General features: G+C 40.9%; 1 protein-coding gene across 1 annotated transcript in view; it reads left to right on the top strand.

Annotated features, from left to right (window-relative positions):
- ptprga (protein tyrosine phosphatase receptor type Ga) overlaps window positions 1–26,625 on the top strand; it is a 607,325-nt gene that overhangs the window by 515,310 nt on the left and 65,390 nt on the right. The window contains exons 10-13 of the mRNA XM_049566435.1: window positions 10,311–10,419; window positions 10,967–11,016; window positions 12,048–12,816; window positions 24,985–25,138. Coding sequence (XP_049422392.1) covers window positions 10,311–10,419; window positions 10,967–11,016; window positions 12,048–12,816; window positions 24,985–25,138 — 1,082 coding nt within the window. The remainder of the gene's footprint in view (window positions 1–10,310; window positions 10,420–10,966; window positions 11,017–12,047; window positions 12,817–24,984; window positions 25,139–26,625) is intronic.

Here is a 26,625-nt window from a genome sequence, read left to right on the forward strand (position 1 = left end):
GAGTTTGACACATCAAATGTGTATCTTCCAAACTGACAGTTTTCTATCACAGCATTCCCTCTTTGTTATTCTTCAGGCAATGTTTCTTGCTGAGCCCCGATGGAGAGATACACCCTTGTAGTCCCATGTAGGTTAGTTAGTGGGACAAAACAATAGAAATAAACCTGCATGGACTGCCAAGACAAAAATACCCACTCAATATGACTGAGTCAGACCGCTAAAATCTGACTTTATGTTGGGATACATTTTGGAATATATATTTGCACAGAATAAGGATTGTGGATTTTGTCCCTCATTTCTGTTGTCTCTCTATGAACTAATTGCTTGACGGACATTATGATAAAAGCATGAGGAGACAAAAGCCAATAATTCTCTAGGTATACATACCACATGTTTGTGTTGTATGAAGGTAGACTTTAAGTAATTCTAAACCTATTCTTTAAAACTCAACTTTTCCTGGAGGCCTATGTCAGAGGGAGGAAACCTCCCAGTCAACATTTGTATGTGGAGCCCTTTTGGGTGATGAATGAATGAGTTTAAAATGGGCCTACATGGGTGGGTTCACCCAAGTGGGTCCAACATAGGTTATGCTACAGCTACCTGGGTACCAAGTGGGTATAAGCCCAAAATGGGGCATTTTATCTTGAGTAAAACCCCTCATGTGGGCAACAGGCATGGGGCCATTACGGAACCCTTGAACAATCCCTGTAGGGCCCATTTTTCAGGTCATTTGCTACCCACATACAAATGATGGCTGGGATGCAGCTCCTTATCCCCTCTCCAGTGGCTCCCTGTGGCTTTGACAGAAAAAAAATCAATCATCTCTCTCTTTTTTTTTTTTTTTTACATTTTAATTTTCATTTATTATTGTTGTAGGCCGAAAGAAATTCTTTTTTTCTCCCATTGTAACCTTTAACATTTTGACAACATAAAATGTTCATTATACATTTATGGACTGGTGCTTTTTCCTCTAAATTTTGCAGACCCTCAATATTGGCTAGTCTTGAGTCTCTGTAGCTAGTCCAAATCGAAAAAAGGAAAAGTGCCGCAGGAAAATGAGAATTTAGTAGGGCATGGACAGATTTGTTTGCTTTCACCTCCAAGTTACAGTGCCAAATAATCCTAAATACCCACTGTAAAGTAGCCACCTTGTGGTAAAACATGATAATGAATGCTAATTTAGACCGAATAGTAATGTTGATAGGCCACCTTAGACCTAAACAGCCATGTCACTCGTTACTTTAATTATAAGGCTTTAAAATGTTTTGCAGCTCCAGACAGCTCAGAAATGATCAGTGTGGCTTCATGCAGAAGTATGATAAAATATGCTTAAAAAATGAGAAATTAGAAATAAAGATGTGTCTGTATTATAGCCCTGCTCCATGAGAGATGTGGTTCTGCCATCTGTTGAGATAAGAACAGCCTCTTGCTTATAATGTTGTATGGATGATAATTTATGATGATATTGTGGGCTTTAGGGATTTTAGGGCTTAAACTTTTGTGCTGTAATGGGGCCTCCTAATCTATGCATCAGGGGCAAATCTAGATATAAACATTTGGGGCTCAGCCCCAACCTTAGGGGGGTCTTGGGACATGCTCCCCCAGGGAGATTTTTTCCTATTTACTGCATTTGCCATTTAAGATAATAAAATGCCTAAAAATCTGTAAATACTTTAGGAAAAACATGATAATTGCAAAGTCAAAAATCACCCTGTGGAGCCTACATGTCCTTTTTAACTAATTATTCTCAAACTGTCTTTATCATTCTGAAACCATGACACAACAAATGTTTAGGTCAACTGATTTTCACTCTTGCCACTTCAAAAGAGGCAATAATTGCCTGTTGTTATTTCTATACATACTTTATTAATCCTCCTGAGGGGAAATCCAATTTTTGCACTCTTTTTGTCAATTACACACAGGTCCGAAAGACACACACATGCACAAACAGGACCTATACATGCACAAAGTGGAGAGATGTCAGAGTGAGGGGGCTGCCTTGGTCAGGCGCACCGAGCAGTTGGGGGTTTGGTGCCTTGCTCAAGGGCATGTCTCGGCAGTGCCCAAGAGATGAACTGGCACCTCTCCAGCCACCAGTCCACATTCCATATTTGGTCCGGACAGAGACTTGAACCGGCTACCCTCCGGTTCCCAAGCCAAGTCCCTATGGGCTGAGCTACTGCAACATCACCACTAGATGCCACTTAAATCCTACACACTAGATCCCTAAGTTACATACAGTAATATAGGTCGGGAAGAAATTTGGCATAATCAGCGTTATTAATCTTAAAACCTATTTTTGTTATACTATGCTGGAGTAGAGTTCATAGAATGAATGTTTATTTGACAGATCTACTGCATTTAAATCCTGCCATAATAATCTGGGCTACTCTAATTGCAAACAAGGATCTCCGACAATGCCAAGTAACTGTGGTCTTCACTACTGTGAATATTAGGCCAACAGAAGGACATTTACTCAGCTATATTAGATTTTTTTTTAGGGAGTAGCAGAGTAGGAAAAAACACATTCTCACTCCCAGCTCGCCAAGTACAGTAGCTTGGTCAGTGGCCCTATGCTTCAAACTATGATACCTCTCTAATAGTGATGGTTTTGACTAGTTAATTAAGTGCATTGAAATTTTAGAGAATTTTTTTTAATAAGGTCATGATTTTTTGTTACGAGAGTTGGGTTTTGTAGGATGTCATCTGCATGTAAGTTTATTTAATGGTCCATTGTGTGTGGATGGTACATATTTAAAATGATTGTTCTGGCAGGATGTGTCAGTTTCTGTATCGGCTTCACAGGAAATGTAGGTTTCGCCACCAAAACTACTTCAGGTGTAGGCAACAAAACTGCTTGGTTAGGTTTAAAAAACAGTTACGGTATAATAAGTACTTTTGTTACAGTAACTAAACTAAAGTATGTCACGTGACGACTGTGTCAGGTGATGACTATGTCATGAAATATACACAAGTAACTATGTTACAAGATTAAAAAATCTCAAGTTGACTTCTGGTTTCCAGGGTGAAAGTTTGGTACGAGTTTGACCCATCCACCACCACTCTGTCCCGGCATACTCAGACTTTTTCGCTCTTTCTACTACATTATTGCTCGGGACTGGATAACATGGGAGTAAACTTAAAGCCCAGTACATCTCATACAGAAGCTGAAAGGGGCCTTGTGTTACTGTAACAGAGGAGAAGGGACACTTATAAGGCTGCTGGTATGCCAACATGGGATACATTAATATCTGAATGACTCAAAGTTGAAGGTTTTTAAAAACCTAAAAGATTCAGGGCTTTTGAGAAGACAGGGGCTGGAGCCCCGGAAGCCCCCCCACAGCTCCACCTCTGTTATAAAAAATGTAATACAAAAGCACAGGTCTTGAACAACCCAAATGAGTCACATCAAAGTCCAGATTCCAGATCAGCCAACCATAAACTGATCATCAGAAAATAATCAGATGATTTCCCTGAGCACCAACTACGCACCCACTCACATAACAAAGTGCTCCATATTTCTTACTGTATCTGCTATTTACTACTTCCTCTTTGACCTTCTTGTCCTCTTTGCTTCTTTACTTTCTTTTGTCCTTTACTGCCCTCTCCTTTCATTTCTTTTGTTTTTTATGCCCCCCACTTTCCGTTCTTCCTTCTTCATCCCCTCCCTGCTGATGCATTGCAAGCTGAAATCACACCACCCACTGCCCCGATCTTCAGCCATATGTTATTTGGTTAACTTGATTAATGGACTATGATTTAACCTTATCACTGTGATACACTGCACTTTTGAACACATTTTAATCATCCAGCACATTGCCATGTGTAGAGACATCACTGTCCACATTAACTTCTCATTAGACAGTGAAACTGAACTTTGAACAGAGCCGCAGTCAAATTTATTGTAAATAATGACAAGAAAATTTTGGACTAACAGAGTTAAATAATATTCAAATGCAGCTTCACTAGGAGGAACACGGGTGTGTGTGTGTGTGTGTGTGTGTGTGTGTGTGTGTGTGTGTTATTTCACAAATACAGAGGATTTTACATCATCAAAACTATGACTGCGAGGGCCTTGCAAAATCTAATAACTTGTTTTTCAACCAAACTGTTTTGACATGTACAAAATCAGCACTGATTGCATCATTAAAAATATGCTTTTTTTTGTTTAACAAAGGCACATACACAGAGTGTGGGCAAAATAAAAGTCATAATGAGAAAATATCTCAGCAGAGGTTTTAATAAAGTAGTTATTAATTTGTCTGGGGACAAAAGCTTTTGATCACAAACACGCATACACACACATGCCAACACACACACACACACACACAAACCAAGTAACATCCTCCATCAGTTCCATTACAAATGGTCTCATCAGGAGCCAAAATGAGCTATGAGAGAAGGCTGTGGAGCAGACAGGAGGTTTCATTCCCTTACATTGTGGTCTGCCGATCGGCTAGCAGAATACTAATGCTAAGCTGGAGGGGATGCAGGGCTGCCAGCCTGTGCAAAAAGCATGACCTTGGGCCAGTGGCTCTGTGGGAAAAAAAAAAAGAAAAAGAAAAACCAGGAACGGCTGCAAAAAAAAGGGATCAGAGTGCCCCCTGGCTGTAGAAGCAGCATCGGCTTTCAGAACTGGGATTCTGCCATGATGAGAGATGGAGGGAGAGAGGTGGGAAGTGTTTTATCCACCCATCATTAACTCAAGAGACTATCCCTCCCTCTGAAATCTACTTCACTCTCCCTCACCCCTCCTGCTCTTCCTCTCCTTGCCTTCTCCCCCTCCAACGCCCCCTTCCCACACGCTATTTTTCATTCCCTCTTTCTGTCAGCCCTTTGATTCTGCTCTTATTTCTCATATCCTCCCTTGACGCCTCTATCTAGGTCACAACAGGGACTTACATGGCTTTAGGACCCCAAAATCCCACACACGTCCCCCTTGTCACAATCAATGGAGAATCCCCATGTAATAAAGCACTCTGGACTGGACTATTTAATGGCCCGTACTACTTGTGAGGAGGGGGAGGGGGGAGCCAGAGGATCAGAGGATCTGTAGAAAAGGGAAGAGGCTTATCTCTAACACAACCTGTAGAAGGCAAGTGAGTGTATCTTGTGTACTAACACATGTAGAAATAGATCATAATCTGGGAGCAGTGACTGAATGCAGCATCTCAAAAGTTCTGTCCTGATGGTATGGTTAAAAACTGTCTGTTTACTTGATGGTCAAAAAAATACCAGTTATAACTTTGCTTGTCACCCTACATCATTCTGAGTGTGTTATTAATCTCCTCTTCTGCCTGGGCAATATGAAGAATAAGGCAATATACCAAACTGTTGGAATGTTCTTTTAAATTTCAGAATATATTGTGTTTACAGTGTTTGTTGGTTACACAACAAACCTCCTTTCCCTTTGAACTTCAAGGTGTTCATATCGAAAGTTCTTACATACAACATACACTTACTTGTGGTTTTATTAGGAATTAATAGTTAAAGTGAAGGTCATTTAAAATAACAGTCATGCAATAAATTCTCATTCATAAAAGTTATGTTCAGTTTTTGTTGAAACTGTTTTAAAGAGGTCTTGATTCAAATGTACAATCATTTTAGAGCATGTAGTTTGTGGCGCTGCTCAATTGTATTAGGTTATAATGAGTGGTGTTCAGGGGCAGAGAACCACCTGGGCAAGAAAGAGAAAGAGAAAACTAAGAAAAGGGAAAGAAAGCAAACTGACTTTGGAAAAAATAAATAAAAAATTCAAAAGGTGCAGAACATGGATCAAGAGAGGAAGGACTAGGGGCCCATGACAATGCACACTGGGGCTCCAGCATCATAAGCAGTCACTCGACTCTTGCTGTGTCTAGAGACGAATCCTGGTGCAAGGATGGACGAAACTACTTTGCACCTTTAAGGGGTGAGAGGCACCTCAGAGAGCTTCAACTATTTTTTTTTCTATACTAAGTCTTTCAAATTCTAATTTATGTATGGCACTTAATACTTACAATAAAAAACTTGTAAACAAAACCAAACTTTTCATTCAAGACTTTTCAAGAGCCCTCCACCCATTGGAGCCCTGGGTAATCAATCCCACTTTTCCCCATGCTAAAACACCCCTGGTGGTGTTTCTAATATTTAGTCTGTCCTCATTCATGTAATAATGCAACACATTCTCACTTTGACCTTGTCACATATCGACATTTGGTCATGTCTATCGGCCAAGTCACGGCACGATTTTATGACTCCACAATCGCATAATGTGACATAGTGACTGTCAGAATGGACAGAAATGTCATGCAGTACGTTTACATGGACAGGTGAATTCCACTTTCATTCGGAATGAAAGGCCATTCCAGTTAGAAGTGGTCATGTAAATGGTCATTCCGATTGAAAATTAAATCCGATTAAAGGGGGTGGTTTATTCCGTTCATCATTCCGAATGAAAGAAATTTGTGTGCATGTATACATTCATTCCTCTTTAAGTCCATTCCGGCCTTTCTGCGCATGCTCGTTTCCTTGCACTTCTGGCGCGATGACGTATATAGCTCGTGCGACTCGTTGCACTAACAGACATATGTCTATGGCTACACTAACCGGTTTCCATTCGCCAAAGCACGGTCTTCTATCTCCCTTCTTCGACCTTCTACCTCCCTTCTCCTCCTCAACAGATGAAGCATTAGCAGAACAAGGTTGTTGTCGTACTGCTGCTTCAAGAATATAAGCAAAACAAGCCCGAAAAAGGCACTAAGAACAGTGGCGTCAAGCATCTTGTTATCCGGAGCGAGGACTACAGTGTTTTCTTCCGGTAAACGTAAACACGTAACATCCGCCCCGCCCCCTATCCAATCAGAAACCTTCCCTGCCCCAAACCTTGCACAGACCCGAATAAAGGCGATTAAACTGATCTACAGTGTAAAACCTCATTCGGAATGAATATTTCCCATGTAAACTATTTCATTCAGATTTATTTCATTCTGAATGAGAAGCCATCATGTAACTGCACCCATGTAGTGTGAACCAGGCATTACATTGTTTGCTAGCTTGATGCTAATTGCAGTACTATTACCACTACCACTTTCTGTTGGAACGTCGTGAGGCGTCCCAGGCTTGGCGTCGGTTGTTGTCTACTATGACACACTACACGAGATGAAACGATGAATTATCGCGTATGACGTGCTGTAACTGGGCTGATATCGTGTAGTGTGAACCAGGCATTCCAGTCTCTCGAAAAGCAAACACTGGCCTCCCGGATGAAAGTTGGTGGTTGTTCATGCATCATCACTACCTCATTAAACACCAAAATTCATCAGTCTTGACATTTAACATTTGCTCATTCTGAACTTACAGAATACCCTGTCTCTCTACAGACTACTACTGTCTGTGCTCTTATTGCAGCAGTAATAACGTAGGCGTATGGTGTTTGTTTATTTATATACAAAACTACACATTGTATGAGTGTATAAATAGAGCAACGGTGCAGATCAGTTCTGTAGAGCAGAGTGTTGTGATTCCACACTCTTCAGACATCCTGTTTGTTTATCAGCTGCCGTTGATGCCACTGTACATTGAAGCCTTGAGATGTTTACATGAAACCTCTTGATTTACTCAATCTTTGCCACCCAACTGTGTGAGAGCAGGAGTCAGCTGGAAGCTTGAATTCTCCACAGCGTTAGTGTAAACAGCAACACCCACGTCTGACAGAACGCTGCCTTCTCATGAAAGCTATCAGTTGTACGTCAGATTTTCTGCGCAGTCCTATGGTGCATTTGTGGTGATGATATCTAGTTCTCTCTGAATGCATGACAGAGATTAAAGGTGTTATGTGGCAAATCACAACACAAATGTAAAAACTTAACCCAGTTCAACTTTCAGAAAGAAAATGTGTGCTTGTTTTTATTGAAGATGTATAGTATAGTATATCATTGCCACATCAGTGTCAATGGCTGTGTAAATAATTTAACCAAATGGCACTGCCACTAAGAAAATTGTCAGCTTTCAGCTTGTGTCTAACTTTACATTATCCTAATTCAGGCCTTTACCTATTCACACACACATTCATACAGTGGTGGCCGATGTTGCTGTATAAGGTGCCACCTGTTGCTCAGTTTTGTACATATTCATGCACAATCACAGCTATTGTGGGCAATTTGTGGTTCAGTGTCTTGTCCAAGGACATTTCAACATGCAAACTCAGAGAGCAGGGATTGAACCACCAACCCTCTAGTTGGCCTGCTCTACCTCCTGAGCTACAGCTTTAATAAATAAGACATTTTTCACCAACCCATTGTACTCTGTGTTTCAACAATGCTGTGGTTAAAATGTGGTTATGTTTAGACACAAAAACCACTTGGTTATGGTTCAGAAAAGATTGCGTTTAAGTTTGAAATACAAGCTTTGGTGGCACAATCCTGGCTGGAAATGCAGTGATGTCTCAGTAAAAAACAATCGCATTTCATGGCACTATTTTCCATGGAAACACAGGGATGGGTCGCTAAAAACACCCACGTTAAAAGCAGTCCACTAAAAAATAACTGCTTTTGTTGTTTGGGGGTTTCGAACAGTGGTCTGCAGTCAGAGTCAGTTCATATACCATGTCACTTTAGAAACATACATATGATACATAGGACACATACAGTACAAATCTAAGGAATTTGTTGTTTGCAGAAATGTTCAATGCCAACATTTTCCGCTGAAGCCTGGGCTGTTCGTCATGTATTTTTCTACATGAATGGGTAAGTTAACAGGACGGACTGTAAAGGATTATTAAAAAATGTCCCCTTGATTTGTTGAATTAAACATTTTACCATAAAACAGAGAAGCTATTTTCCAATGGACCTGCTGTATCTTTGCACTTTGTAACTCAGTGTGACTCTGATTATCTGCAGTGATAAAACAGCTTATGAAAATGGCTGGCTGATAAATTCGTCAGACTTGATTAAAAAACGAGACTTTAGTGATATAATGACATCGTCTAAAGAGAATAAAGCAGTGGAGGAATAATGTGTGAGAGCCTATTATACCATTAAAACATGGCTCTGCTGGACCAGTTTTAAGATTAGTCCTATATTCTCACCCCCTTATGTGAGAGAGATGGATAACGGAGGAGACTGCTTGTACATGATAACTTTATCATTGTGCTGATCTAAAGCAGCACGAGTTCTTTTTATTAACTGGTTTGGAAAGCTTGACAGGGGGCTTTAACAATATGAGGGGGTGAGCTGATTTGAGCATGAACAATCAGTCTTGACCTTTGGGAACTGTATATGAGAATCTTAGCTCAAATGTCTAATAACTTTTAAGCGCTCTGAGCTTTCAACAGAGATAGGGGTTACCAGCTCCCCACATACACACAACCACCTTGTTTTTGCATGACTGAAGAGCCACATTCGGGCATGTGCTAAAGAGTGGACTTTTCAGCGCATATTAACTTTTGTATTTGACAGGGAGATAATGATGTGGGAGTGACCATGGGAGTATAAGGAAACATACAGCTTGGATGTAATGATATGGATGAACCACAGAAAGAGAGGTGCATTGCCTGGGTTAGGATACCTCCAGTAAGAATGTGAAGTAAACTGACTATATTAAAGGCTGTAGAGAAATAATGGTGTGTATGGGGATGAGTGGCCTTCCTGGTTGACCTTCGCTGTGGCTTCATTAGGAGAACGCAGTGCCCTATCTGCATAACAAGCTGTAACACTGCAGTCTGATTTGGTCTCAAGGCGGATCTCTACTTTTTTTTTTTTTTCACTTTTTCTTTTATTTAAAACTGTTTCAGTTGTGCATACATTTTGATCTGTAATAGAGGTGGGAAATTTTGGACGCCATGTTTAAGGACATTTAAAAGTTGATGGATAAATGAATTCTAAGCCATTATTTTCTCCCTTCTCCTGGTGTTCCTCCAGACAACCAATAAGTCCGCCTATTCCTTAAATTCGGGCCTGGGTCAGCCCCTGTTAAGTTTACTATTTCTGTTTGTGTGTGTGTGTGTGTGTGTGTGTGTGTGTGTGTGTGTGTGTGTGTGTGTGTGTGTTTTCCAGACTTCCTGGATTTTAATGTAACTGTTTGGAGTCTACACCAGGTAGAGATCTAATAGGGATATAAGAACATTGTACATGTGGGTTATGTTTGACCCACCTATAGAAAGTTGGGGAAATATGACAAAAAACTGTTTCCCTTAAAAAGGAATATGGTGAACAGAAACAATATGAATTTGAGAGCATCAAAAACATTTTTGAGGGAAACCTGGAACATATAATACAAACTTAGATGACTTTACTGATTTTGTTTGTGGTATGTTTGTGTGTGTTGTCCAGGAGGCTGTCATTTCTCCCGTCTCCCCCGATGTGCTGTACCTGTTTCGAGTCCAGGCCGTCTGCATGAATGACATGCGCAGTGACTTCAGCCAGAGCATGCTCTTCAGAGGTAACAAACACACACACACTCACACACACAGACCGCTTAGACCTTAAGTGTCCATGAATTGCAGCCGCATTATCTCTAATGTCATCATAACCGTCAGTACGGGCTTCAGTGCATATCTCTTTCATGTACACAGGCCTCTCTCAACATGCTCTGCATATTGTCTTACATTTGTACAAACAGTGTTTTCTGACAGTCAGGATCCCTTTGATCATAATATCACAAAATCTCTCATATTCAGGTTATTTATATGAGCTCATATCAACAGCTGCAGGCTAAAGGGAAAAATGAAAGAGGGAAAGAAAGAAATGAACTAACAGTAAGCAGATGAAATGCAGCCACATGAATTAATTTCATCTAACTACATTTAGTGTATTGGCTGCCCCCATTAAGTATTCAGTGCCTTGCATTTACATTCTGTCATGTTGTGATTAATGGGCTTGCAATGCACTCACGGATGTCTATTAGACACCCCTTCAAGTGAAGTGTTGCTTGGTCGTCTCTCCTGTGTTTAACTGTGAATTATCCCTTTTTTTCTCCTGTTTTTCAGCAAACACCACAAGGATATTTGAGGGGACAAGGATCGTGAAAACTGGAATGGTAAGGGAAGCAGAGGTGAATCACCAATATTGTCTTTTCACGTTTCATCCAGCAGAGAGCAGTGTCTATATTAGCATTGTTCTTCCCTGTGTGGACAGGAATGTCTCAAAGGGAATTATAGTCAGGATTAGAAAGCAGTGGTTCACGTGTAGCAGAATAAAGGGATTTATGATACAATAGAATAGTGTTTTGTTTTGTAGAAATAATACATTAAAACAAAAATCCTTCCGATCCTTTCCGACACTATGGGACAAATATAAAATTAAGCAAAACACAAGACCCAGAATTTACTTCAAGTTGTGTGTGCAAATTTAGACATAAGTATGGTATGCTCAAGCTGTTTGTTTTGATGATTGTATGTCTTAATCTCCCTTTACTTTGACAAAATGTTGCATAAATATACTTAAAATGAAGCAATTGCACTACATAAGCACTGATGATGATGGATAAAATCTATTTTTCTTACTTATTTCTAAAACATTTCATGTGAATCTAAAGATTATAAAGTGGTTTGAATGTTTTCAGGGTGGGTGAAATGCACCCTAATGTTGTCTGCTAAATGCCATAAAAAGAAGAAGAAGAAGAAGAAGAATGGCATGTCTGTTAGGATAGAAATGGCGACCTGTTGACAGCAAGAACAGCTAATGTTTGTTGATTTTGGTTGTACAACTAGAAAAAAAATATTCTTTTAAATCTCCTTTTACTTTCCTCTTCTTCCTCCTCTGCTTCTTCTTTTACTTTTTCTTCTTGGCAAACCAGCTAGAGGTGCATACACCACCAAATGGAGTGTGGGACAAGAGATTATATGTTGTAACTGTTATTTTTTCAACATTTGCCATGCATACAACCCCCACATAGGGGTCTGCACAGACATGGCAGATTTACATGCATTTACATCACAAGGACCAAAGTGGACCCTCGCAGATACGCAGAAAGTATAGCGTGAGCTTTAGTTGAAATGTGAAAGTTGAGTGAAGAGGAAAAAAACAAATTATTCCAAATTCTAATCAGTGAATTGTTCTTTTTCTCAGCCGACAGTGTCTCCAGCCTCTTCAGCTGATATGGCTCCCATCTCCTCTGGCTCATCTACTTGGACCTCCTCAGGTATCCCTTTCTCCTTCGTCTCCATGGCGACAGGAATCGGCCCATCCTCCAGTGGAAGTCAAGCAACGGTGGCGTCCGTGGTGACCAGTACTTTACTGGCCGGCTTGGGCTTCAGCGGCGGTGTTATCTCCTCCTTCCCCAGCTCAGTTTGGCCAAGCAGAGCACCAACCCATAATCCCACACGCCAGACCACTGAACCCACCGAGCCCACCAAAGAGGCCACCACCTCTGCCTCTGCTGTCACGACGGCTGCAGCCAAAGATAACAGTGACACTGGGGGTGAGGACAGAGAGAATAGCAAGGGTCAAGGAGAAGACAGTGAGAGGGAAGGAGAGGATAAGGATGAAGAGGAGGAAGAAGAAGATAAAGATGAGAAGAAGGAGAGGAAAGGATCAGGAGGTGTTGGCAAGGCAAGGAGGAAGGACAACAGCACAGCAGTGAATGAGCCGCTCAGAGAGACACCAGATGCTACTGCGAAGGAGAAAGAACAGACTGAACCAGATCCAACTGATGTACCACCTGACGTAGAAGACCAATTGGAAGTGTACACTCAAAATCCACTTCACTCTAACCCCACTACCACCACAGAGGCTGCCACTGAAATGGTCAAATTTCCTGCCCCCAAGGACCCAGCAGCAACACTCAGACCCAGCTCAGGGAGGGACAGGAAGCACTGGCCTTTCTCCATTCATACCGGTAAGTCAACTAATGCGCAAAAGCCTCATGTAAACAATTAGCTTTGATCATTTGTAGAGAAATGTGGTGAATTTGCAGAACTGCAGAATAATCACCCTTGCTTTACTTGTACAAATGTAATTATTTTTCAACTGTGTTTCATCTCGCTCGGTGACCCAGTCTGCAGTTTTATGCTTCCTCCCCGGCAACAGCTGTGGCTAGAGGCATTATGTTTTTGGGTTGTCTGTACATCTTTCCATCCCTTTCTTGTGATTGCGATATTTGAAGAACACCTTGAGGGAGCTTCCTCAAATTGGTTACAAATGTCCACATGGATTCATGGATGAACCAATTAGATGTTGGTGTCAAAGGTCAGAGTTTCCCACAGAATTAGAGTGTATGTGTGGCAGCGCCGATGACGGGGGTGGGACGCAAACTTTTGTTTTTTGTTTCTTTTTATATGCCTGTGTGTCCCTTTGTATCATTCTGTTTTCCGTCTCTATACTGGGAGGTTTTGTTGAGTCTGTGAATGCAGTGCAGGTGGAGCTCTCTATGAGTCACCAGCAGTTTGTGACTTGCGGGGTGGATCATTGATTTGTCAGTCTGTTCAGAGCTGATGAGAGGAGCAGCTGCTGCAAGTGAATGCAAACTTTTAGATGCACCAGAATGAAAGGTTAAGTTTCACTTTCAATGTGTCTGACATTCTGCCCCTCCATCTCTGCCCCGAGTACACTCTGCACTCCGACAATATGGTGCTATAAATAACCGAACGGTTTAAATATTCCAAAAGCTCTCCTTATGAATGGTCATTCATTCATTCATCTTCTAACCGCTTCATCCTCTTGAGGGTCGCGGGGGGGCTGGAGCCTATCCCAGCTGACATCGGGCGAGAGGCAGGGTACACCCTGGACAGGTTGCCAGACTATTGCAGGGCTGACACATAGAGACAAACAACCATTCACGCTCACATTCACACCTATGGACAATTTAGAGTTATCAATTAGCCTAGTCCCCACTCTGCATGTCTTTGGACTGTGGGAGGAAGCCGGAGTGCCCGGAGAGAACCCACGCTGACACGGGGAGAACATGCAAACTCCACACAGAAGGGCTCCCACACTCGGGATCGAACCGGGAACCCTCTTGCTGTGAGGTGAGAGTGCTAACCACCACACCACCGTGCCGCCCCCTTATGAATGGTCCAACTGTAAAAATAGAAAATCTTTTTGCAGCTTCAGATGTTTTAATCATGGCGGGCCACCACAAATATATATGAATGTGTGGGAATCCCTGATGGTCACTCTGACCTTGCATCCACAATATTTCAAGAATCCCTTGATGTAGTTTCTTTAAATTTGGCGCAGTTGCCACTTGAGCTCAAGGACAAACTGATTCGATTTTGGTGGTCATAGGTCACTGTGACCTCATGTCCCTCTCACTGTTGTGAGCAAAATATCTCAGGAATCTCTTAAGGGTATTTTTTCAAACGTCCACTTGGACTCAAGGATGAATTGATTAGAATTTGGTAGCCAAGGGTCAGAGGTCACTGTGACCTCACAAATACATTTTTGGCCAAAACTCAAGAATTCATAAGCTAATCATTACAAAATTTTACACAAATATCCCATAAGATAAAATGATGAAATGACATGTGAAGCGTGTGTACTGTCATGGCTACATATGAGTCTGGACAGACGTGGATGTTAACTGCAACTTGACTGGTTGGAGGAAGCATACAATCACAGGGCTGTAATTTTAGTTGCTTCCAGATATCTGCAATCTGATGAATCCCAATCTTCTTACGTGAACATTAAATAAAATAACTAGATAAGGTCAACGTTGAGCATTTGGAAAATCCTCAGAAGTACTTGTCTTTGTAAAAGGCTGTTCCTTTATCAAGCACTCTCCAGTCAAGGGTCCAATTTGAAGAAATCCTTCAAAAATAACATAATTCATCCAAATATGTGATATCTATGGCTCCCAGAGTCCCCTGGAAGAACCTCTTAATATGAGGTTACACTGACAAAACCATCATATTTTTGAGGTGTTGAATGAATTGATATTGTTTATGTCCACACAGATTTTATCCATCTCAATGTGGTAAGGCAGTGATACATGGGGTATTTTTGTGCAAATAAGTAAAGTTATAATACCACTGATTTAACAGACAAACTCTTTTTCTTCACAAAGCAATGTTTCCAAAAATTCCCAACAGTAAGATAATGTTCAAATGTCATTATTGCTGCTATCATGTTTCAGTGGAAAGTAACAGGATGATGTAGAGGGGTGGCTGCTTTGATCACAATTTCATTTTCTCCACCGTTATCTCCTGGAGGTGCGAGATCAATGGTTATGCAATTCTTTTTAGATTAAGATAAAGAGGGATGTGGAAAGAAAATCCAATACATCAGCTGGTTCAGGCAATGTCTATGGCACTCAGCAAATGATGTGTGAGTCCAAATTTAATCTCATAGTTTCTTTCATTAAAACTAAGAATAAAGATTAAGTAAATACATAATATCTAAGCCACACCTAAGGACCAACACTTTGACTAAATATTGTCTTTATCCAGTTACAGCTCAGCTTTACAAGTTTGTCTACATAAACATAATAAATTTAGGAAATTGGCTTATAACCAGGGGATGGAAAAAGTATTAGAATTATGTGCAAGTAAAAGTACCGAGACTTTAGATATATAGGCTACAAATTCTGCTCTAGGTTGAACATTTTTGCTTGTTAATGCACAAAAAACAATATAACCAGTCCACTCAGCGTCTCTGTCCCACCATAACAGGTCCCACCATGTTCTCATCTCAATTCATCGCATATTGGCACTTTGTCAGTGGACTTTCACGTCTACATATTACATGCTAGGTACTCTTGCATCTGCTGTTGACGTTACGTGATACCAGTACCAACGCCATGATATCCAAAAAAAGACCCATGGTTAGGTTAAGGCAACAAAAGCACATGGTTAGCTTTATAAAAAAAAACATTATGGTTTGGCTCTACATTCATGTGGGAAGGGACATCAGGCTTGTCCAGGGTTTGTCAGATCCATTCACCACCCCTACTGCCCACCCAATAGGGACTTTCCAGCTCCTTATATTATGACGTTACCGGCAGTGTACTGACAGTGTTTCAAAGTGATGCCAATCCTGGGGCATATTATACTGCCATGACTGGTGCCATCCAGCCGGCCAGTGGAGTATCATAGCACTACAAAAGGTTCTGTCCAGGCTGCATTACAAACTGATGCCACCCCACAGCATATTGTATCAAAGGTGGCTTTTGATGTCAATGTCTGATGCCAAAATCAGTGACAAAGTGGCTGTATTTGATGACTTCAGGATGAGAACAGGCTGCCAGTCAACTCAACCTCCCACTGTAACCACTCTACTCAGCTGCTGTATCCCACCATGCTCCACAAAGTGTGTTTTTAATACTTAGAGCTGACTGAGTCTCTGTAGTCTCAACTGTGACAGATATGATGTAACAGTCACAAACGGTAGAAAAACCTCACACACATAACTGAAGGTAGAAGTTTCTTAGTAAAAGCAGAAATCACTGCTGGATCCACCATGAGCATGATAGCATTTAGCACAGAAGCCAGACACAGCAGGCACGTGCCGATCACTCAACATTGTTGGTGCATATAAGTCAATTAGCATGTTTGCCAGGGTGGTGCATTAAATCAATGATTAAGATAGATGCAATCATTTTTACCTGTGCTGAGGTACAATGATGCTAACTTTGATCAATAATTTTGTCATCCTACATTTAGAACATATATGTTTTCCAGAGTGTTCAAGTGCAGTGTGTCCTCTCTGGACCTCTGCCCTCCTGTGGCCAAAACATACACCTGCAGCATCTTCTCTTGAAGCAACTGCTGATTTACCTTATATCCTTATTTACCTTACCTTATTTACCGTACCTATGTACCTATTTTTACAAATACAAAGTGCAAATACACGTACACAAAAAAAAAGGATAGATGGGATAGATGTAATCTGTTGTTTCCACCCCTCGCACAGTTTTAAGTGAGATGACCATGGGAGACAACATTATCAAAGGTAAACAGCATATGGTCTATGTTTGTGATTAGAGTTATCGTAAAGAGAGGTTGATGTAGGATATTGAAGCAGGGGCATAAGCAAAATAGAACTGGATTATAGAGAGCTGAGTGTGTTGTATATAGTGCAAGAGGTGGCGCTGGGCTCTTGTATGAAGGCCTGTCTTCATGCAAAGGTCTTAAAGTAATAAGTGGTGATGAATTGTGGTAATTTAGAGTGGATGAATTGCACTGATGTAGAGCAAAGTAAAGTGTTAACAGAGTTGCAGCAGGAGCTGAGAGCAGACCTAATGCTTTTCCTCTCCCTGCTCCCCCTCCTCCTCCCCGCCAGCCAAGACTTTCAGCAGGGCACTGCATTAGCCAAGCAAACACCATGGGACATCAATTCAATTTCAAGTGCTTTGAAACACAGTCTAAGCGCAAGACCAGACATTATTATGAACAAAAGCAATCTTCTGATATTCCCCGGAAATGGCTTTCTCAATCTCTTTGTCAAAGCACATTTAACAAATTTTATTCAGTTTGAGCTGGAGGGACTCAAGGGTAAAAGCTTAAAAGTTGTTGCACAACTTTATAAAAGTGGTAACTATATACATTTCTGCTCAGAACCTCTGTTGTGGGAGGTGTTTTTATGATGAGTGCATGCTTTCAGTACTTCAGAAAGCATCAATCTTCAGCCTGTCAGCTACAACTACAAATCCCAGTTTTTAAGATAGAGAAGCATTAACTAATCTCCTAACAAACGTGTCTGGCTCCATTTTTGACATGTATTCTGTGGAAGTCTATCTGAGTGTAATAATAACTACATATAGCCCATGAAAAAAAAATCTTTTTTTTTCTCAACACACTGTACCCCCCCATGTTGTGTTAATTTAATGACTGTATAATTTAACTGCACACTGAAAACTATGCTAAGTAAGGCAGGTTAGGTTAAAACTAGCAGGATGTAGCACATAAGCCCCATTTCCACTAAACACTTTTGATATGGTATCTTTGGAATCAAAAGTACCATTTAGCTATGCTACCTACACCGCAAACAGTACTCTTAGATGTGGGCGGGGTTGTTACCACTCATTGTTCCCTCCAGCACTTGACGTATTTCCTCGTCATTGATGACACACATGGAGGTCTGCACCTTGTTTACTGTCCACAAAACAGGGTTGCACGACAACATTTTTAGGACGAAATGGAGTGAGAGTCTCAAATAGCGGGTTTGTGCATTTAGTCCTTTTCAGGCAAGCGCAGGTGTTTGGTGTCGCTGTAGCCCACAGGAATGTCACTCCACAAGGTTTTTTTTCTCCAAGTGAGGATTAGAATATATGCAGTTCACATAATCCCGTTGAAATTAATATTTATTCTTAAATATTTGAAGATCCACACATTAGTTAAAGTTGTCATGTTGAAATTTAAGGTGTGCTGATGGATTCACGTTGCATGAGTTGCATGAGTTGCATGAGTTGCATGAGTTGCATGAGTTGCATGAGTTGCATGAGTTGATATGCATTACAAATAAATGTTCCATCTTAAAAGTCGCCAGCAGTCGGACCTGTGAATTAATTTTTTTCACAGGCCACAGCTACTGCTAGAGGCAGCAAAACATCCTTTCATTTTATAGTTATAGCTTACTAATGTATGTAAGACTTGCCACAGTATAAACAGTGGTTACATAAGCTTTAAAATCAGCCACAACTCAGCACTGAGCAAGAGTGACCGTTTGCTGTTGACCAGTCAACGGACTGCAGTGTTCACAACTCCACCTTTAAGTACCGGATTAGAGTGCTAGGTACACCAATAGAGGGGTGACCAAAAATGGGGACCATTAGGAATGGTTCGATTTGTACCATCCACAACTTTTCACAGTGGACATGGAAAAAATGCGTACCAAACTGAACTGAACCATATGGACTGCGTGGTGGAAATGGGGCCATACAGTTACAAGACATTAAGTAGTTAGTTTTCTGGTGCTTGTAACTCATTCCACTGCATTCATCAGATTGGAGTTAGCAGTTTCTTTGCAGATTGAGGTTTAGATACAAAATAATATAGTTTATAAATGGAACACAAGACCAGACTAGCCCCACAAAGTCGACAAAATAAGCTCACTTAGACCAGAAAAAAAAGTATTACAGGGGCTCTATGCAAAATTCAGATTGTATGAGTTGTCAGCGACAGTGCTGACACAGCTAATGGTGTTAGCCAGGGGGGAACTAGAGGGTGGGCGCTATACTTCTGCAATGACGTCCCAGTATCAGCGGTAACTGCCGTATGAGCACAGTGTAAAGCGGCAGCGATGAGCTTGCCAGTGGGAGACACACATGCACTCGCAGCCAGACCAGCTTACCACAACAAACCACAGAGAAGCTCACATTACAACACACAGAGGGAGTGTGACTTCATTCTCTGCTCAGGATGCCATTACTCCTCTATATCCTTACATAGCAAATAATGATTTGCTGCTTTATAAATGCTCTGAATGTCGCATAAAGAACTTTTAAAATGCTGATTACATGAATGCATCATATTTTGATAATTTAATATATATAGAAAACATAACAGTCTAAAAAGGGGCCATTCAGTGTTTTACTTTGGATTCTTAAATGCATCTTGCTAATTATACCACTGTACTTTTACTTCAGTAAATACTTTTCGTACCTCTGTTAAACTGTGAGCTTGTTCATAATCTTCAGTTTGCTTTAATAACATTGTAGAAGTGGTGTGATATTGAAAAGTATAGAGAGAAGACCTGTACTGGGTACCACGCTGTAGAGACCCTGATTCAGCAGCCTGTTAAAGTTACAGTCATACAGTAAAAAAAACATCTGCAAATGAAGCCAAACTTATTTTCTTTTCATGCCCAGATTTCCTCACTCTCGTTCTATCACTATTGCTCTATCTGTCCTCCTTTCCCTCCTGCTCCTTCATCCTCCCCTTTCTCTGCTGAGCAAACTTTGCTATACTTTCTCCATACTTTTCATTTTGTTTTCTTTACTCTCTCTCCATCTCTTCTTTTAGTCCTTCTCCTCTTTTTCTCTGCCCACTGCCCCCCTCCCTTCCTCTCACTCCTCCAGCGCCCCCTCATCCTCTCTCTGCCTCTCCCTCTCTTCTCGCTCTGATCTGAGTGCTGGCCTACTTTCAGACATGGCGAGAGGAGATGAGGCTTGTAGGCTAGACTCAGCTGCAGGGGAGGGAGAAAAAAAGCCTCTGCTTCATTTATAGTTACATGTGTGTGTATGGTGTGTGTTGGCTGTGTTAGTGGCCGTACAGTATGTATCTCGTTGCACATTAGTGACTGCCGTGTGTGTGTGTGTGTGTGTGTGTGTGTGTGTGCGTTTGTTTGCGTGCTGCTGGCAAGGGTTTATTTATTTATTTATTTATTTATATTTGGCAGACCGCCGTAATCGTAAGAGAAAAGCAGAAGGAAAAGAGAAGGGAACAGAGGCAGGCAGCATCTCTGGGTTTCTCTGTGTGCACTGTGCATGTCCGTGCGTGCGTGTGTGTATGTAAGGAAGGAGATGCAGAGTGGGTGCCGATGCGAGCCAGCTGTGGCGCAGTGCAGGGGCCCAGCCTGATGTAGCGTTCGGCTCCAGGCAAAGCTGCAGATTGAAGGCCATGGGGGCCGGCGTCAGCTCCAGCAACGTCACGGCTGCAGCCGCTGAAGTGGGTAGGTGGTAGTGGTGATGGTTGTGGTGTAGATTAAGGGACCTAAAAGGAAATTGGATTTTACAAATGACTCAAAATGTTCCAGAGCTGTGTGTTGTTTTGATGCAGTTATCTGGCTGCACCTCCTCAAAGAGTGTGCAGAGAGTGTGCAGGGCTGAGGGCAGGGAGGATGTCAGCTGGAAACTGGCGTATCAGTCTGTTGTGACCTGTATTCATCTTGTTGTATTTGATGGTTTGTATTTGCTGCAGCCCCTCCAGTTTTTTCAGTTAAATGAAGTTAAAGGAACAACAAGATGTTTTGGTAGATATGCCTGTTGTTTGCTGTCTTACCCAGCATGAGATATTGATCCATTTAATTTCTGTGTCCCATACAGAGATACAAAGTCCAGGATGTGTTTAGCCTAGCTTACTAGCAAATAAGCTGCATCCCAATTTCACACAATATGTAAATTCTAATAAAGTATAGCAGAACTTATGTACTGCATTGCAATATAAACTGGAAATTAAACAAGATATGTTTCAAAAGATGCCAATCAAACTTTGGAACTCTTATATGGAGAAAGCAACATGTTTTTCCACAGATTTCATACTTTTTTGGGACCTGTCTCGTTACTATCCACAATTTTTTTTTGTTGTCTCCTCAGCTGTCAGTTAGCCCCTTAATTCCTTCGTGAATTGTATTGTTGGACAGTATTATGCAGCAACAGCAAGTGAATTAAGTATGCATACGGACATTTTTGAGTAGATTTCGTTTTGTCAGTTTTACAGAGTGAACATGTGAACAGCCTGATTCCATGGTTTGCTTAGTGGATCACCAGCACAGTCTCACAGAAATGGATGAATTGCACGAGACCTTTTAACAATGAATTATGTGGATGTGGACACGAAATGTGTTAAAATTACATGTGAAGTGTCAATCCAAAGTGTATTACGAATGGTCGCAGTTTTGTTGTTTCCAGAACAAAAACATACTTGGCTAAGTGAAGGGAAAACTCTTGGTTTCATTTAAAATCACTGTGCATGAGACATAAGTGACATAAACTTGTGTACTTTTCAAGTACTTGTGTTGTGATAATTACATTACTTTTGGTTTCACACAAGACACCAACAGCAATCTCCTGGTTGAAAGTCCATGTTGGTTTGACCCATCCACCACTCCTTCCAACAACCCCATGCAGACTTTCTCGCTCTTAATATGTTAACCCTTTAAAGACAGACCTCATGCCTGACGGCTGCAGGAGATCATTGTTTGCATGATTCTGTTTAAATAGATCTTAAGTAAAAACCATAATATCTTGACCATTCATTCTTTTTGCAGCACAAAGCAAAGGCTTCTGTCTCCCCCATCATCACATCATTACCCTACCTTCCATGCAGAATAAACGCAGTAATTACGCTGGAATTTTCCCAGGAATTTCCCCGCAATGGCCGCGGAAGATCATGGTTTGCACACTCCTGTATATATTGATCTAAAAGAAGAAACATAATAGCTAGAACATTTTTTGCAGCAGAAAGCTAAGGCTTCTGTCTTCTGTGTCATCACACTATATGATCACAATGATGTCATTGCTCTACGGTACATGCGCAGTGATGCCAGAGGAATGAACGATAAATCTATCACAACACCTCTGCACTCTGCTCATAAAAATGAGAGTATCTCAAAAACGAAATAATGTACATAGTTCAAACATCTTACGGAGTACTAAGATACATTTTCTTTATGTTACTACATTATACTATCTTATGGATCAATGTTTTCTGTTTTATTTTGTAAAATCTAAACAAAAAAGGTCAAATTTAGTATTTTTTGTGACACAATTTCAATACTTGTATCAATTATTATGGTCTATTGACTTACATAACCTTTTAGCTTAGGTTGTACAGATATTAGGGATATGAAACATTTGAAGATACTCCAGGAAATGACACCACAATAAGCAAACATACCAATGTGTGCACTGGCAGATCATTTCAATTGCAGAGTTTAAAGTGTTAAATCATGGGTCAGTCATGACAAAGGATCCTGACTGACTTTTCATGGGCATTGTTTCCATGTTGCCAACATGTGACTTTAACACATTTTGTGCCTACCAGGGGTGTCTCTAGGATTTTGACACATCCGGGGCTTAGCCCAGAAGAGTTAAGCAGATGTGCGCGCAGAGCGCGCGCCAAAATTTTTAGACATAGAAACATTCTCCACATACCCTACAGGTACCTGCTCTTTCATTGTCCTCCCTTTGGTCTGCTGCAGGATCCCTGAACACATCCCCATCTGCTATCATACCTGAAAATTAAATGTAAACATAACATTTTATAGCTTATTTATGAATGTACGTATAGTCAATATTGGTATCCCATTGCAATTAATACAAATAATTATGGGCAAAGTTGCCACTAACTTATGGCATTTTCACATGCCCAAACACTGGACCAGTTACGCCACTCTAGTGTAGCATAAAAAAGACATATCTGAAATATTTTATTTTCCTGCTTAATCGCCCAACTTTTCCTCTATTTTGCCCATCTGTCCAGCTTCATTTAAACCCAACCAGCGTTGGGGAACAACATGTTAACCTGTCCTAATGCTACCACCTAGTGGTGGAGAGACACCTTGAATAATCACACAGTGATTTTAAGAAACAAGCTAACTACCTCTTCCAACATCCCTTGTGCTTGTCTGTCTGATGGCAGCAGCAGCAGTACCAGCAGAAGCAGCAGCAGCAGTGCCATCTTGATTATCATCATCTGAGAAAAAGTGTGTTAAATTATTTTAAGAACACACAATTCACACTACACTTGCATTCAGAGACGAATGCTTGGTGAAGTACAGGGGTGCACTGCAAACCTGTCATATCACCGGTGAAAAAGGTGAAAACGATGCAATCCCATAACCACAGATCATCAAATGAATGACCCATTTTGAATTTAGTTTGCACCCATGTACTGACATTAGCTAGCTAGGTAACAACACATTGTTTTTCCATTTAACACATTAGCAGCTACAGTAAAAGAGGCAGGCTGTGCAGGATCCCTGTCTGCTAGCTAGCTGCTATCATGCATGAAAAGAAAATAAACAAGGTGGTTCGACGTTATAGCCTAACATTAACTTTAGCTACTTTCCCCTCTAGAAGAAGCCCAAGCTTAATTATTTTTAGGTACACAATTCTCACACACTACAATTGCATTTACAGACAGATGCTAATAATAACAGATCATTTTTTTCCCATGTAATATCAACTAGCTGCTAGCTAGCTAATGTTAGCTACTTCCCTCTAGTAGCTCCAGCTGCAACACTCTTTTCGAAATTATACATTTTTACATAATTTCTAGTCCCATTACCTCTTTGATTGCTGACCACCTTTGGGGGGAAAACATGGAAATCTTTTTTTGTGACATCCCAAAGACAGCTGAACAGCTTGCTGTTGTCAAGCCTGCCTGTTGTCAAGTGCGCCTGCTGCTGCTGTTTTGGGTGAATGACGTCAAGTGCGACCTGGAGGTGTTAACCACTTGTGTGCCAAAGCCAAAGTAGTGGCTTTTTTTAAAAAATAATAATTAATTGTTACTCAAACCTGTCCAAAAACACTGTTTTGTCGAAGCATCAACATAAGATAACCGTAGTTTGAGGATGTGATCTTAAAAAAAAAAAATCCAATCAATGCCTTGTAGCCAGGATGTACTCTTTTTTAAGATTATTTTTGTGGGCTTTTTGCCTTTAATGGATAAGACAGTGTGTGAAATGGGGAGACAGAGAGACAGTGGGGACAGACATGCAGCAAAGAGTCGCAGGCCGGGCTTGAACCTGCAACCGCTGCAGCAAGGCAGTGCCTCTGTACATGGGGCACCGGCACTATCCACTACGCTACCAGCACCCTGCCAGGATGTACTCTTCCTACATAGCTAGCTAGCTACATCCATGAAAAACAGTGACAGAAACATGGCCATTAAAATGTCAACAAGCTATAAAGAGATCGGCACAGCTGGACAGTCAATTCACACAACTAACTTTTAGCTTGACATATTTCTACAATCAACGTGTGAAAATTAACTTACTCCTAAAGTGGTGTAGCCCAAAATTCTGTGTCTCATACATATGCAGTCTCAGTTGCCCCCTTCCTCTTTTTATACATCCATTGTCATGCCAATACAAATAATTGAAACAATGGAGCATGTGCATCTACAGTGGCCAAGACCCAGTTGCTATTATTTACAGTAACGCTATCATTCCTGCTGCTTTCTTCCCTCTTTTCCTTTCTTGCTACTACTTTATTAATTTCACTTCAGTCCAGTCCTGATTTACACATATTAAAAGTAGAAGCAGATAACATTTTAAGAATTGGTCCTCCTACTCAATTTTACTATTTCACCCTCCATAAATGTCCATCTCTTCCACTTTCTTCCTTCTGCCTCTCCCCCTGTGGACATTCATTATCCTCACTAGTTTCTCCATCTTTTTCTTCCAGACCGTCCCAGTGCTGTGACCAACCTGACCCACCAGGCAAGGCCTGGGTCTGGGGCGGGGCTGGGCCGTGTGGAGTGGCTGGTACCTTTGGTGGTGGTTTCAGCTCTGACTTTCCTCTGCCTTGTTCTCCTGCTGGCTGTGCTCGTCTACTGGAGGTGGGTACAACAACACAGTCACTTTTCAACCACTTTTGAGTTGTTGGTCTTGAGGTTGGAGGGTGGATGGATAACTGGAGGGATGCAAATCTGATGATGCATCCATTTATGGTTGAGGATGGTAAGGAGAAAACTCATCATTGCCAAGCTTGGTACATTAAAGATACTGAGAAAGGAAAAAGCAAGCACCACAGCTTCATTGTAATGCTTTTATCATATAGAGAGGTAAATGCTTGATGTTCACAGGATTGGGTTGCATCGTGTTCCAGCTCTGTCACAGTTTCCATTGCCATTATAGCTGGTATGTGTGTTTACACAGAACATGTCATGCCTAGCAATTTTCCCCATTCCACTATGTTTAAGTGCCTGGTATATTTTTGCCAAAGCAGTTCACGTCCCCGAAGCATGAAATTCATGTGTGAATGTATATTCTGTAAATTTCTGTATTTGTTGGCAATTCACTGAAAGGGGACCAGTTATGCTTATTTTCAGGTTCATACTTGTATTTTGGATTTCTAGTAGAACATGTTTATGTGATTATGTGTTTAAAAAAAACACTTTATTTAAGCTCCACTGTCGAAAAATCTGCACTCTATGCGGCTCTGCATTTTCATTGCAGCCAGGGGAATGACTGTAATACAGTATAGCCTTACTTTCTACTGTAAAAAAAAATTGGCAAGAAAAGCTTCTAAACCAAAATCTACACATCTGGACATGTTCTAGCAGGAATATGATCAGAAATCTGGGAGAAACTAAGAACATTGGCAGTCAAGATTACATGTTTCCCTGCTGTTAGCATGTAGCTACATGTAGCAATGTAAGCTATGTAATGTAGAGACTTTCTATAGTGTGCCTGCAGTAGAAGGCCATATAAAGAAATCTGTCGTGAGCTGAGGTCAGCTTGTCTCGAAAGTAGGAAAAAAACATTGTAAATTGAGTATTTAGAACAGTCTCCCTGAAGTTTTTGCTCACAGAAATTGCTTCTACATACATTTACCTCATTGTTTGAATCTTTGGCCATGTTTAATATGAACATCCAGCGTTTAATTTGTTTCTGACTTTGTGTCCACACAGCACAACTAGCGTTTGGAGCTAGTGAGAGAGAAAGAGAAGGAGAAAAACAAGGGAGAGAGACTGCTTGTTAAACCTCTGCTCTGTCCCCTCCTGCTTGCTGGCATCAGTGACACTGTTTTGTAATGCAACTGAATTCACAATAGACTTGGTGTTGTTCACATATTTTTCTGTTTGTGTTCTCAGTCAACAGAACAGCTACAACATCTGATAAATGATAACAAAATAATAGATGCTACAGTAAAAGTGCTGCTAAAATAGCAAATTGTTCAAATGTTACTCTACTGACAGAAGTACATAGCCTATCTATTAAACTTAAACTACCATAGGTATGTTTCAACTTCTCAAAAGGAGCAATGCAAGAATTAATGTTAAATGAGAAAACCCATGCAGTTGCAGAAGCTTGTGGAGCAGAG

The sequence above is a fragment of the Epinephelus fuscoguttatus genome, linkage group LG1 (genome assembly GCF_011397635.1).
Source record: "Epinephelus fuscoguttatus linkage group LG1, E.fuscoguttatus.final_Chr_v1".
Taxonomy (NCBI): domain Eukaryota; kingdom Metazoa; phylum Chordata; class Actinopteri; order Perciformes; family Serranidae; genus Epinephelus; species Epinephelus fuscoguttatus.